This window comes from Plasmodium vivax, chromosome 14 (assembly GCF_000002415.2).
Source record: "Plasmodium vivax chromosome 14, whole genome shotgun sequence".
NCBI lineage: Eukaryota > Apicomplexa > Aconoidasida > Haemosporida > Plasmodiidae > Plasmodium > Plasmodium vivax.
In genome coordinates, this window is record NC_009919.1 from 2,091,381 (window position 1) to 2,105,550 (window position 14,170).

General features: G+C 51.6%; 5 protein-coding genes across 5 annotated transcripts; 1 reads left to right on the forward strand and 4 right to left on the reverse strand.

Moving 5' to 3' along the window:
- Window positions 1-614: 614 nt before the first annotated feature.
- On the reverse strand, window positions 615-1,827 carry PVX_124145 (hypothetical protein, conserved; the record flags this gene model as incomplete). Its single annotated transcript, XM_001617340.1, has 1 exon — window positions 615-1,827. Exon 1 carries the CDS (start codon window positions 1,725-1,727, stop codon window positions 615-617), a length of 1,113 nt encoding a protein of 370 aa, XP_001617390.1. The 5' UTR covers window positions 1,728-1,827.
- A 2,181-nt stretch (window positions 1,828-4,008) lies between these two features.
- Window positions 4,009-7,169, forward strand: PVX_124150 (hypothetical protein, conserved; the record flags this gene model as incomplete). The annotated part of the gene is made up of 2 exons (XM_001617341.1): window positions 4,009-4,108; window positions 4,354-7,169. 2 exons carry the CDS (start codon window positions 4,009-4,011, stop codon window positions 7,167-7,169), a joined length of 2,916 nt encoding a protein of 971 aa, XP_001617391.1.
- A 90-nt stretch (window positions 7,170-7,259) lies between these two features.
- Window positions 7,260-9,829, reverse strand: PVX_124155 (hypothetical protein, conserved). Its single transcript, XM_001617342.1, has 2 exons — window positions 7,892-9,829; window positions 7,260-7,601 (listed from the first exon to the last, which is right to left on the reverse strand). The coding sequence occupies exons 1-2, from the start codon at window positions 8,582-8,584 to the stop codon at window positions 7,440-7,442; spliced, it is 855 nt and encodes a 284-aa protein (XP_001617392.1). The 5' UTR covers window positions 8,585-9,829; the 3' UTR covers window positions 7,260-7,439.
- A 107-nt stretch (window positions 9,830-9,936) lies between these two features.
- PVX_124160 (heat shock protein hslv, putative) lies at window positions 9,937-11,566 on the reverse strand. The gene is made up of 5 exons (XM_001617343.1): window positions 11,207-11,566; window positions 10,987-11,070; window positions 10,806-10,844; window positions 10,500-10,626; window positions 9,937-10,352 (listed from the first exon to the last, which is right to left on the reverse strand). The coding sequence occupies exons 1-5, from the start codon at window positions 11,267-11,269 to the stop codon at window positions 10,042-10,044; spliced, it is 624 nt and encodes a 207-aa protein (XP_001617393.1). The 5' UTR covers window positions 11,270-11,566; the 3' UTR covers window positions 9,937-10,041.
- Window positions 11,567-11,894: 328 nt separating this feature from the next.
- PVX_124165 (hypothetical protein, conserved) lies at window positions 11,895-13,868 on the reverse strand. The gene has a single exon (XM_001617344.1). It carries the CDS (start codon window positions 13,573-13,575, stop codon window positions 12,238-12,240), a length of 1,338 nt encoding a protein of 445 aa, XP_001617394.1. The 5' UTR covers window positions 13,576-13,868; the 3' UTR covers window positions 11,895-12,237.
- Between the last annotated feature and the right edge of the window lie 302 nt (window positions 13,869-14,170).

Below are 14,170 nucleotides of genomic sequence, written 5' to 3' on the forward strand. Positions count from 1 at the left end.
CCCGTCAGATTGCCCCCGCCTGGAAGAAGCCTCGGAAATGGCCCCAATGTGGTGGTCCCCCTTCTCCACCGTTTGTCTAGCCATGCGGAAGTGTCGCGTGGTTTGCCCCGTCGAGGAGTTCTCTTCGTTTTATTTTACTATTATTTTTATTATCTTTTTTATTATTTCTTTTCTTTTCCTTTTTCTTCTTTTTTTTTACTCCCCCTGCTCACACACGTGAGGAACGGGTTTTGTCGCGAACATCCGCTGCGCCTTAATTAAGCAGACGCCCCAGTGTACGTACACCCCTCGGCAGGCGACTTGCAAATAATTAGCGCGCGGGGTACGCGGTGAGCTGCGCGGTAAGCGGCCCGCATGCGCTCGCAACAGTTTAAACAGAAAAGGAAAAGAAAAAAAAGAAAAAAGCACCACAGTGGGGAAACGCACAAGGGGGGATTTTTCCAGCGAGGTGACCTCCAAACGGGTTCGCCTCACGTAACTTCCTTTCACTTCACTTCATTTTTTTTTTTTTTTTTTTTTCCTCCCTTTCGCATTGCACACTGAGGAGCGGATCAGCACTTCTCTTAACAAGAGTGCGCCAGGCTGACCAGCCGGGGGAGATGCATCCTCGGAGTTCACTCAATTTCGGTGAGCGAGGGGGCTCTGTAGCAGGTGGGCTGCTCGTGGAAGGCGCTGCTCGGTGCATCCTTTGGGGAGTGTCCATGGGGGGAGTGGCCGTGGGGGGAGCCCCCCGCCTCCCCGGCGTACACCCGGTCGCGGTTCGCGTGGTGCGACCCGAAGTGGGGCAGGGCCAAGGGGGGGGCATTAGCGGTATCACCGCTAATTTGATCACCGCTAATTTGATCACCGCTAATTTGATCACCGCTAATTTCATCCCCTCCCATCGCACCACCGCTGTCCGCGCTCCCCGCGTAACTGTAGCTGAGGATGTGCTTGAGGCGGTTGGAGTGCGCCCAGGGGAAGCGAGTCCGCCTGACGCCCTTGACCTCGTCGAGGCGACCCTCCCCGTGGGGACGCACCAGCAGAAAGGAGTCCCGATAGGTATGGAAATTCTTTTTCGCAAAAATAGAATTCGTGTCTGCGCAGTCAAGCGGAGTGAGGGTCCTATCAAGGTTGTCTCTCGCTTGTTTGGGCAAGTCCAATCGTTGCTTTTCAAATGGCCCATCAGGATTAGCATACGGAGGGTTCCTATTTTTAACTTCTGGGAGTTTGTCGCTCCTATCTGCCTCTTCATTTACAGTCAAAAAAATATTATTAACCAAATTCGATCTGTTTTGAAGAGAAGATTTGTCTAGAACTCTTTTCCATGTGTTATATGTTTTTCCTAAATCATACTCATCAATATTTATATTAACAGTGGCACTTCCGCTTTTTCTGCCGACGCATATGCTCATTTTTCCTTGCATGTCTGGAACTAACTTTGTTTCGAAATACTTGCTCTGGTTTTCGTAGGTAGAGTAGGAGGTGAGTGGTCTCTTGGCTGGGTGTACTTCTATTCTTTTCCCATGCCCATGCGATAGGATGTCCTTCATTTGTGTGCTGTCACTCTTCGTGATGGAGATTTGCTTTCGCGAATTTATGTTTAGCTCCGTTATTCTGTTGCACACAACTCCTGCGTTTTTTGCTTTATTCATATACACCCCGCAATTCTCAGCCACGAACCTCTTTCCCTGCTTGGCTTCCTCCCCCGGGCAGCCCTGGGGGGCGCACTTGGGCTCGCCCTCCATTAGGGGAAATTGGCCGCTTGGACGTTTGGGACAAACAAGGGGTGAGCCCTAACAAAAGGTAGACACCAAACAAGCGGACAAACAAACGGATCAGAAGGACAAAAAAAGGACAAAAAAAAGAAAAAAAAAAAATTCAAAATGGAGGCTACTCTACAACAGGGCAGTTTTCACTCTTCCGCTTTCATTTCACACGTGGACGCTTTTTTTTTTTTTTTTTTTTTTTTTTTTTGGAGGGACGGTTCGGTCGGGGTGTGTGCTCATATGTAGGGGGATGCCTCATTTGTTTACGCGCTGCTTTTGTGCTTTCATGATTTTGTAGCGCTTCCCCCCTGCACGTGCGCGCACCTGTTGGTGTTTTTTTTTTTTTTTTTTTTTCGCAAGTGATGCGGCGGTGTGTGGCGAGCGGTGTGTGCCCCCCGCTGTGCTGCATGTCACCCCCAGCTTCACCTGCAACTTCCCACGTTCCACTTCGCACAGCGGGGGCACTTTTTCCTTCTGCGCCTGTGGAGCAACTCGGCTGGAAATTTCTGCCACCGCGACGGAGGAATGGGTCTTCCCTGTGAGTACGTTCGCGTTTACGTTAGCGTTTACGTTCGCCTTTATTTTATTTTATTTTATTTTATTTTTTTTTATTTTATTATTTTTTTTTTTGCCTGTTGTTGTTTGCACCCCTCGCCTATGGTCGGGCGCGACTTCCACAGCACGCGTCTCTGCGAGGGGAGGCACACCGGGAGAGAAGACGGCGGCGGTCGGCACCCCTCCGGAGCAGTGCCGCTTCCCCCTGCATGTTTATTTCTGTGCGTTCCTTTGCTGGCATCTTAACCAGGCGAAGCCCTCCCAACTGCATGCACGCATTTTAGACCACCTCGTAGGGAAGCAACCGGGGGAACGGTACATCGTAGCGAAGCGGCCACGTCATCTTAAAAAATGACTCCCACTAGTAGGGTAGCGGGTAGGGGGGAACCCCCCTTTGGAGCATCCCAGCGGGTGTTCCTCACCGGGACCGCAGGAAGAGTCGCCCGTCCGGGGGCTTTACCAAGCGGTTAGAAGGATAAAGAAAAGAACAGAACGGTGCAGTAGGAAACAGAAGGGAACAGAAGGAAACAGAAGGGAGCAGAAGGGAACAGAAGGGAACAGAAGGGAGCAGAAGGGAACAGAAGGGAACAGAAGGGAGCAGAAGGGAACAGAAAGAGGTGTGGGCTCATCGGCGCTGCCACTCCTGTGGGTGGCCCACATACAGCTACTCCTCACATGAGTCCACTTCAACCTAATGAGCAGTTAGCAGGCACGTGTGCGTTCGCATCTGGTTCTCCAGTGGGGGGTCCTCTCCACAGTTCTCTCTTTTTGGTTTGCTTCTTCCTGGTGGGGTGAAGCGGCCCGGGCATACACATGGGGGGGCAGCGGCATAGGCATACACATGGGGGGGCAGCGGCATAGGCATACACATGGGGGTGAAGCGGTACATTTACACACATATGGGAGGAACGCAGCGGGACCAAGCGATCCTCCCTTTTTGCAATCCGGGGGGCTGAACTGATGTGCTAAAGGTGAGGAAGGAAAGTCTGCTTTATTTTATTATTTTTTTTTTTTTTCCTTTATGGGAACCCCCCCCTGGGTGCATTCCAAAATGGGACCGACCAACAGGACAAAGGTGCCAAGCCCCACGTGAAAAGGGAAAAACAGATCCGCACCGCTCGCTTGTAACTGTTCATTTGAGTGTGCCCCTTTTTTCCCTTCGAAGGAGGGTCGGCTCAGGGGGGGAAGTTCTCTCCCCTGGTGCTAACATGTGCAGGGTGCTTGAGTCGGTGCCTCAAAGCGGGAAAAAAAAAAAAAAAAAAAAAAAAGAAGCATAAGAAGAATCTGATGAATCTGAAGCGTACACTTCGGACTCGACTCACCTTCCTCCAATGCATCCATGTGAAGAGAAATGAAAGAAAAAAAAAAAAAAAAAAAAAAAGCACAGATGGCGCGTACAGCGAATGTACAGGCGCAGTTACACGCAGAGTAACACGTGTGAGTAATTACCCATCTGCACGGTCGCCCTCCCAGGGCTTGCGCGCCTGCCCCCGAACGGGAAGCGGACCTATGCATCCTCGAACGGCGCGCGCTCGGGGAATCTCTAGAAAGCTGCTTCCCTCGGGGTGACAAGCCGAGTTGGAGCGGAGGTGTAATCGTTTTGCAGTCGCGAGGTTTTTCCTTCACCTTAGCACGTTTCCACGTCTCCGGGACTCCTCTTTGCTACGCCTCCCCTTCTCCCCCTCTCCACTTCCCCCCTCGCGCCATGAAATTCAGCAAGAAGCTGCAGGAGCGGGCGCACCCCAAGTACAGGGAGCACTACATCGCCTACAAGGAACTGAAGAAGGCCATCCGGTTGATAACAGGTGAGTGGGTGGCTGACCCTGTGTGGGTTGTGCTGGCTGAGAGGTTTGCCCACTGGGGGTACCTTCACGAGAGGGAGGCAGCCCGGTGGAGGGGCTGGCCTCTGCGTCCCAGCAGTCATTCGAGTTAGCTTTCATCTGCTTCGAGTCAGCGTTCATCTGCTTCTAACCTGCTTCGAGTCAACTTCGCCCCTGCTTCTAATCAGCTTCGCTTCTAACCTGCTTCTCCCCGCTTCTAACCCCCGCAGGGAAAGACACGTCCACGTTCACCATAAAGGAAGTGACGAGCAACTTCGGCAGCACGCGCGCGCTGAGCGGAGCGGAGTACCAGTCGGCCGAGTCCCGGTTCCAGAGCATCCTGAATGAAGAGCTGCAGAAGATCAACCAGTTCACGCGGGGGGTGATAGCGGAGTGGTACGGCGACGCGAGGGGGTGCCTGGACAGGCTAGACAGGGTGGAGGAGCAGCACGGGGTGGGAAAGCAGCACGAGGCGGAAGAGCCGCCCCCCCCGGAGCTGCCCCAAATTGGGGAGAAGCTGAAGGAGCTGGGACAAACGCTGCAATTTCTGGAGAGCTACCGAATAGTTAATTTCAGAGGGTTCACCAAGATTACCAAAAAATTTGATAAGCACAATGAGGAGGTTGTGAGTTCCTCCTTCTACATCAGCGTGGTGCTCAGAAGCTTCTTCATGAGCTACGATGTGAATCTGCTGGTGTGCATCTTATCTCTTTGCTATAAGCGCTATCGGGGGGTTAGAAGTTTGGCACTTGAGGAGGAGCTCTCCACGGGGGGGTCGACTCTCCATCGGTTAGCGGCCACGGAGAAGAGCCTTCCTCAGGGGGAAACCCCTTCAAGGGAAACCCACCCCAAAGGGACGAGCACACCCAACTTGGAGGGGAAAGCCCCAAAGGGGTCACCCCCAAGGGGAGAACCACACGCTAGCCCCTCTCCCACCTCTCCCAACGAACGCGCGCAACCCCCAGTCGAGGGGGAAAACCCAAAAAAGGCCTCCAATCACACCAAGTATATAGTAAAGGCCCAAGACCTCATGAGTGCCAAAATAGAAATCAGCAAATACTACTCCTTCCACTGGTACCATTTGAAGGAAGACGAGTTGATGCCTCCTCTGGAAAAGTTCTTAGAATTAATCTCAGCTTCAAAAATACAGAACGATCTCACAACCATCTACTTTGACGACTGTACACTCAGCAGGTACCACTCATGTGTCAACCGGAGTAGCCACCACGGGAGGAGTAGCCACTCGGTTAGGTTGCGATGCTATAGCTACGTAGATGCACAGAAGGAGTGCACCAAAACGGTCTTCCAGCATTTTAATGTATATGAACCCAGCTGTGACCCTAATGAGAAATACATTTTCGCTAAAGAAGTCCCCCAGGAGGACCTCAAAATAACTTGCGTCGACGATTTGTATGGTGTGAAGAAGAAGAGAGGCTCCTCCAGTGGGTCCCATTCCACGCAGGGTGCGGACTCTACACATGTGCAGCACTACCAGAAGTGCATCCGAGAGATTGAGAGGCACAAACTAAGCAGCTGCCTCAAAAGCAGGTGGAACAGAATCCACTTCGGCGACGACAATGTGAGTGGCTATATCGATGAGAATATATGCTACTGGGTGCACACAGATAAGGGGGCCATTCACGGGTGTGAGGAGGTCGACTCGGTGGAAGGGGACCACAGTGATTTGGACCAACTGGAGGAAGCAGAGCGGATTGGCAGCCCCCCAAGTGGGGGGAACCTCAAAACGCGCAGCGACGAAGAAGGAACCGCCATTACCAAGGGGAGGAGAAAGTACGCCTACTTCGACTACGCAGTGATTGACATCAGCGTAAAGGACCCCTCCAGCGGGGACTTCTCCGTGCAGCTGAGCAACCTAGGGGTTGCTAAAGAAATATGGGGGTTCTCTCCCTACGTGCAAGGCATCTCTATGCTGTACCCCCACCGCATCTCGACAGCCCCCCACTGGCGCATCTTCACGCACCCCGAGTGGGCAAAGGGGAGGAAGAAGCGGGTGAGGAAGATGCAGAAGGGGGAGATAGTCGTGGGGGGGGGAAGAAGCAAAGGCGGGGCACTGCAAAAGCAGAATGAAAAACACAAGGGGGAAACCCCCCAAGGCAGAAACAGCAACCAGTCAGCTTTCCCCCAAGAGGACGTCGACTCAGACCTCAGCTCCAGCGAAAACACAACCGAGTACCCCGAACGGAGGGAGAATCCCCGCAGTGGGAAGAAGGACGAGCGGAAAAAGGGAATCACCTACACGGGTGCATCTGCAAGAATTGCCCACGAGAGCGAAGTGATGTTTAGAAACGAAGTCGAAAGGAATAAACCCGCATCTGCTCGACACATCAATCTGCACATCGACAGCGCAGGCAGTGGGGACTACCGCAACAACGGGGGCAGTTACATTCGAGGGGCACGCAGTGGAGACAGTAGCAGCAACTGGAAGAGGTCCCACCAAAGGGAGAAACAACTCACCATAGGGCAAACCCGTGTAGGACAATCTCTCGTAGGGCAAACCCGCGTAGGGCAAACCCGCGTAGGGCAAACCCTCCTAGGAGATAACAACCTGTATGAACCGCTGCTAGACCCCCTGGAGGAGACAACCCCCTCGAAGGGTAAGAAATCCCCATCCTGTAGAATCACCTCCTTTTTTAAAAAAATATTTTTTTGTGAAAACAAAATTGTAGAAAGGAAGAGACCCAAAACTGCAGTCGTGAGAGTAGAACCCAAGACGTTCTTTGCCAACGAGAGGACCCTCCTGCAGTGGCTGAACACGAGTGTCCTCCTGTCAACCATCTCCATCACCCTTTTGAACTTTTCTAATTCGTATGGATTCGCCTCTGGAGTGATCATGGCCCCCGTGGCCATCTTCTTTATCCTTTACTCCTTCCACATTTACCTGAAGAGGGCAGAGGCGCTCATCAACAAGGAGCCCATCAACTACACGGACAAGGTGGGCCCCGGGGTGCTCGTCATCACCCTCACCTTCGCCCTCTCCACCGTCGTCCTGCTCAACATTTACAGCCGCTTGAAGGGCGAGGTGTAACCCCCGGCAGGAGTGGCGGCGCGGCGAAGGCGACGCGGCAGTGACTACACAGCGGAACACCCCCGTGTTGACGCTACTCCCACCACATCAAACAAACGAAGCACATTAATCGTTACTGCTGTGTTAGGGCGCTCTCACTCGAGGAGGCTACGCGGGGGGGAAACGCCCCAGCGCAGCGGCGAAGGAGCCGCAAAATCGGAGTGGTTGGCCCGACGAAATAACGCGGCTAACGCGGCGAGCGTGCACTATACACATAAATAACGCCCACGTTTAGGCAAAAATTTTTTTTTTTTTTTTCTTCTCGCTATCCACAGTGGGACAGAGCCAATAATTCTCGGGCGCGATGTTGTCGCTTCGATGGACGTGCGTAAAGAGAGCGCGCGCTTTGCATTTTTTATCATCCGTGGGTGTCCCGTCCTTCGGCACGATGCCCTGGGGTAATAGAAAAGGGAGGGGGAAAATGTATCATTTTGGGGGGAGCAGAAGGAGGGGCGAACGGTTCACCTTTTCCCAGTCCTTTACGGGACAGATTAGGGGTGCCCTGACAGGTGGCCGCGGCCACCACCGCTGCGAAGTAGGCGCACTGTGTGCATTCCACTCTAATCATTCGAATCGCGCGAATCACACCGCTAATACGCTAATACGCTAGTACGCTAATACGCTAGTACGCTAATACTGCTCATACCGCCAATACCGCTCATACACCTCGACCGCCCACTCACCATCTTCGTGTGGACGAAGGAGTCCCGGCCCTTCTTCCGCTCGTCCTGTCGCTTGTACGTCGCGTAGGCATCAAACTCAGAGAAGTTCTGCACGATGATATTGGAGCACCCGGGTTTCCTCTCCACCATAATTTCCGTTCGCCCGCTGGCCTTGTCCGTCACGGCATATTTGGTGGAAAAATACTTATCGATTTCGCTATCGTCTACGTGCCTGGCTAGGGACCTCTTGGGAGTTAAGACGTAACCTTTTTCCGAAAAGAAGTGCCTGGGGTTGCTGGCCTCTTCTTCGCTTACATTGTGCTGTATGGTGTCCTTTAGGGTCTCCCCCCCGTGGAGGCTCAAGTTACTTTTGATTCTTCGGTTGCGCACATTAATGCTGTTTTTAATTTCCGACCGAAGGCCCGCGTAGTTGAGGTCGCAGTTGAGGTCGCAGTTGAGGTCGCAGTTGAGGTCGCAGTTGTGGCCGCAGTTGTGGCCGACGCTCTTCGGGGCGTACCTATTGCCAAACGGATCGACGCCAGCCGTGTCTTCCCCACTCTTTAACTGCTCCGTGCTGCAGTTGTGTAGGACGTCGTAAATGCTGTTCCCGTAGGAGAAGTTCGTTCCGTTGTACACGGACTTTCGGCGGATGTCAAGGTTTCGGAGGCAGGCCAGGCGCTCAGAGCTCAGCCCGGCGTAGGAAGAGAACTCCATTGCGTTTGCGGGGGTTCGCGGCGGTGTGCAGAGGTAATCGGTGATAAGTGGTGGTGTGCGTCGATGCGCAGTGGAAGGCTCAAATTGGTAACAAAACGGAAGGGGAAAAAAAAAAAAGGCGGACTGCGAAATAATTTCACGATCATAAGGCTAAATTGTGCAGCGCGATTGGGCTGCTCACACAGGGTTAAAAAAAAAAAAGAGAGACATACACACAACGCACATGCGAACGCTTGCAAATCAGAAGTGTAACTTAACTGCTATCGAAAATGCAACAAAGATTGGGAAAATAAAACAAAAAAAAGATGCTCAGTGCATGTTGTAAGTACCCCCCCTTCACAAAAACATATAATTTAATTGAGTTTCCCAAAAGAGGTAAACTTCCGCAAGGTGTTAAACAAAAGGACGAATCAAACAGGTTTATGGCGAGAAGGCAACAGACATAATGGCCATCTAGCCTGCACTGGACTTCTTCACTTTTTCCAGCGGTTAAAAGGGTGGCTAGCGAAAGGTCAGCAGTGATGTTGTTTTTTTTTCACTTTTTTTTCACTTTTTTTTTTTTTTTACACTTTTTTTTTGGCTATTCGTTTGGCTATTTTTTGTCCATTTTTTGTCCACTTTTTGGCTATCCGTTTGGCTATTTTTTTTTCCCTTCCTGCTGCGTCCTTGCCACTTCGCATTTCTACTTCCGCGGGGGTGTATTTATGTGTGAGCTACCCATTCACGCGTTTACACGTTGTTACGCGCGTATGCGCGTGTGTACCTCCCCCGTGGGCACGCTTCTTCCCCGCCCGTTGCAAACTGGTGCAACTTATTTCACCTTAACGGGCAAGGTAAAAAGTGTGCATATTTCTGAACGTTCAGAAATTTCCACGCGCGAGTGGAGCAGTGCTGGCGGTAGAGATGGGGAAGGGAAGCCAATTTGCCGTTCGAGCGGGGAAGTGCCTATTATCTGCAAAAAGGTGAGGGGAAGCTGTGGGGAAACAACTTTTCCCCTGATTGTCTTTCGTTTCTTCCTTTCGAAGAGCTTCACTTCGCTCCAATTGCATTTATCCGTTTCTAACGTCCCGCAAAAGAAAGAAAGAAAGAAAGAAAGAAAAAAAAAAAAGGACAAACCGTGTACCCACATATGCACAACTACGTGCATGGAAAGGCCTCTTCCCTTCATCCGCTGTTTATGCCCCTCGGGGTTATGTAAGAAGGAAGTTCGCTTTAAGGGGGACATTTTCTTTTTTTTTCCATCCCCATAATAACTACCATTTTTCAGAGCTATTTCGCTATAACCTTCTCGGGAAGGGTTTCAAAAAAAAAGGCCCCCCTTTGCCGCCACACTTTCTGGAAACAATTTTTTAAAAGGAACAAAAGTTGACTATTCCGCGTGAAAAAAAAGAAAAAAAAAATTGACACTTAAAAATGGGACATGCCTCCTATTTGTGCACCCACACGTGGACGACACATCAAAGCGTTTCGCATATAAAATTGTTGTTCGTGTGGCAACACATGTCCGCAGCAATGTTCATCGCTTTGTAGGCGATGTCCTTGGCGCTGAGATTCTCCACGTCGTAGAGTGCCCTGGCTGCTGCTATGGCATATGGGCCCCCCGATCCTGTGCCCAGGACATTTCCAGATGGTTCCAGGACGTCTCCGTTGCCTGTTACCTCCAACAGCACGTCTTTGTCCGCCACTATTAGGACTGCCTCCAGGTGTCGCAGGTACCTGTCCGTCCTCCACAGCTTAGCTAGTTCGACGCAGCTGCGGAGAAGCTGATCTGTGCGTGGTGAAGGGGAAAAAGAAGAAAAAAAAAGAAAAATGGTGGGGGGGAGGTGAACTGTGTGCAGCGCATGTGCAAACGTGCTTCTACAATGCACTTCCACTCTGCGCGTGTGCGATGATCCGCCTTAACGCGAGGCCTCACTTGGGTATTCGTCGATTTTCGTCTCGAACTTATCCAGCAGGGTGAAGCAGTCCGCCGTGGCCCCGGCGAACCCCATCAAAATGTTGTCCTTCAGCCGTCTTATTTTTTTGGCGTTCCCCTTGACGATCTGCGCAAAAAGGAAGTGAAAAGGGGAAGGCACCATCACGTAAGTAAGAATGTAAGTGAGCCTATTAATACGCATTAACACGTTGGGCGCCAAACGGACGAGGTTATGACTTGCAAAATGAGCGTCACCCCCATTTTGCAGCTAACACACAGAGGTGCCGCGAAAATGTCGACGCTTACCATTGTTCCTTGAGAGACCATGCCATCTCCAATTAGACACTGAAGGGGGGAGAGGGAAATGGTTAACGTGTCTCTGTGTTGTAACGCCTTAACTTTTTTTTTTTTTTTTTTTTTTTATTTTCCCACACTGCTGGGATATGTCGGCCCCCCTGTCGCGCCTTTGCCTTCTGGGCTCACTTACCACTTCGTTGTTCTTGCGCACGCACAGTATGGTCGTGCCGTGTCGCGGCGGGAGGAGCCTTTCCGTGGGGGCGAAGTAGTTTCTCTGCATGGTGGGGGGAAGCCAAGATGTGCGAAGGGGGTGATCTACGGAGGGGGAGATGGGGTGACCCCCCCCGTGGTAGCGCCAGCGCGACGATCCCAGATGCGCACACCTACAGAGACGTGCTGTGCATCCCCACCTGTGCCGCTCGGCCGATCGCCGGGGGAACCCTAATCAAGCCTGAGAGGTGCCTTACAAACATTTTTTTTTCTTTCGCCTGGCTTTGCGCAAATAAAGAAGAGGAGGGGAAACCCGTGGGTGGCGTTGAAATGGGCCTCGGGGAGGAGAACGCGGTGGTAGGCTCCTCAGTATCTCCCTTAAAAAGAAAATTAACAAACTGGATGGAAGCAGCAAATGGGGTTTTATTTATTTACTTTATTTTATTTTTACGATCGCTACATGTGCGCGTGGGAAGGAGATACACAAAAGGTGCCTGCATGCGCAGGATGGAGAAAAGCAAATGTGCCCCTGCACAGGTGGGGTTGACGAAACTACGTATGAACAATCGTGCGCAGAAAAAAAAGAAAAAAAAGTGGGGCGGTTGAGGAGCTAGCTGGGTGGCATAACTGGATGGCGGAGTGGAGGCGCAGCGACAAGCGGCGCCGCGCCGCAACGGCGTGCGCAAAAGGGGGAGGCAACAAAAAATAATGTAAAAATAGGGGGAAAAAAATAGGGTAAAAATAAGGTGACAATATAGCAAAAATGGGGTAAAAAAAAGGAGGGCCCCACGAGGGGTATCCTCATATGCAGGCGCTACACGTCGGCTGAACTGCTCCTGCAGTGATGCACACAGAGGGGACTCGCAACTGTTCGATTTTTCTTCACATGGGGAGGGAAAACCATGCTGGGTATCCGCTTGACGAAATACCTGCTCATTCTTTCCTATTCGTGAGGGGTAGGAACTTTGACCGTGGGTGTATCCCCCTTGTGCGTTCACCTCAGAATGGGGGGGTCCCCAAGTTGGGGTGACCCATTGAGGGGGACTTCTCCTTCCGTTATGTTATCCTCCTCCTGAGGATACTCCCCAGGGGTGGTTGCGAATGAATGGGTGTTTGGGGGGGTCCAAATATTTGCAGCTCGTAAAGGTATGCCCTGTACTGCGCCCATTCTGCATCTTCCTCACTTTAAGAATCCCCCTGAATGGTCATTCCCCCGCGCACTCCCAACGGGTCAGTCTTCCAGCCCGGCGAACATGGCCCCCATTTGAAGGAGCAAACTTTCATCTCGGTCTGCCAGCGAGCCAGTGTAGCTGCCACCCGCAGGCACGTCGGGAGAGGCGTAATCGACGTGGTCGGCGTGGCAAACCTGGCCAACCTGGTCAACCTGGTCGACGATGTGCACCTTCACATCATCTTCCCATTCGAGGAGCAGGTGGGGGAGCTCCATCACGTAGGAGAAGGATCCCTGCTTCCCAACAGGGGGCACAAAAAAGTCTATTATATTTTCCCCGTAACTTAGCGTCTTCACAGCGTAGCAGTTGAAGAGGTCCCATATTTTGATTCCGTCCCTCGCCAGGGACACCATATGTTCCCTTTTGTTATTTACGTGGCATTTGATTACTTGGCATTTATGTCCCACGAAGGTGGTGCAGTTTTGGAGGTTCAGTTGGAAGTCCCCTTTACGGGGAGCGCTTCTCTGCAGCTGAGTTGCACAGTTCTCCTGATTTTTCACCTGAACGTAGAAGCCGTGTGTAGATAGCTTCCCCTCCGCGCGACGCTCTTCAGAGCATGCCCCGTGAATCACTTCCGCAGAGGCATCTGCCCCCGTTTGGCTAAACTGCGAAAAGGGGATGCGAAATATTTTGTTCCCCCTGCAGAGGTACAAATGCGTGTTGAAGGGGTCGTTCGCGCAAATGTAGGAGCAGTTCTCCGAGTGGGTCTTCAAAATGTGAGTGGGCTCTTTGGTCTTCAACCCCCAGACATGTAGCGTCCCATTCGTAGTAAGACTCACCAAGGAGTAGTGCGAGCCGTACACATTTGGCGTCACCGAAAGGATTTGCGTTATTGTTGCGTTTATGCTGTGCTGATAGCGTAACATTGGAGTGATTTTTTTTTTTCTGAACAGGTCAGGTAAATTATACACATGAACGACATTATCATCGCTGTACGTGTACAGGACATTGGCTAGCTGGTCAATTAGGATATCCTTCAATATGCCGTAATGCGCTTGGAAGGAATTTATTAATAACCCGGAGAGAGCTGACCACACGTAGACGTTTCCCAGTTTGTCTCCCCCTATAATTATTTTTTCACAATCGGTTAGCCTGATCACATTCACCTGCACGCGCATGTGCTTAGTCGAAATGGGCGCGCTCTTGGTGCACACATATTTGGATAGCACTTTTTTGTTGACGCTGAGGAGGAGGAAGCTGCCATTTCTCAGTGGGCAGATCTTCTTCTCCGCGTCCTTCACGGGGGCCTCGAATTTGTTTTCGCAGCGCTCGTTCTCCGCGTTCAGCAGCACGACGTCGTGGTTGCCGTACAGCGCGAGGATCTTCACCTGCTCCATCGCGCCGCGGGGGGGCACTTCGTCAGGTTGTTACCTCTTCTGGCGGCTACCGAGCAGAAGGGGAAGAAGCGCCTCACCAAAAGGGGGACACCATTAGGTAAATATACCTAAGCGTACGTATTCCTATTTGTATTCATTCGTATGCGCGCTTGGGCTGGTCCTGCGCATGCGGCGGGCCCGTTCTGACGCGGCATTTATTTTCTTTCCAAAGGGGGGTTTTCCCTATCGTGACTGGCAGGTCGCAGTTTTGTTCTTCCGTGAGGGAGGTCCCCTTGCCGATCAATTCGGGGAACAAAAAAATAGCAAAAAGAAAAAAAAAAAAAAGGTGGCTATTTTTTTTTTTTTTTTTTTTTTTCGCGGTGAGAAATCCCGTTGTGGGGGCAGTCCCTCTCGTTGCGTTGTTTCAATTGGAGAAGCGGCACAGCATCGTTCATTGTTAGGTCCCCCTTTGCGAACGTATGTTTATTTTTTTTTTTTCTCCTTTTTTTGGAGCAAATCCACTGCCACGCCGTGCTGCAGTATAGCAGTCCGCACCTAGCGCGAGGCGTGCCGCACCAAAAGCCCCCCTTTTTTGTTCCCCCCATTTTGGAGAACA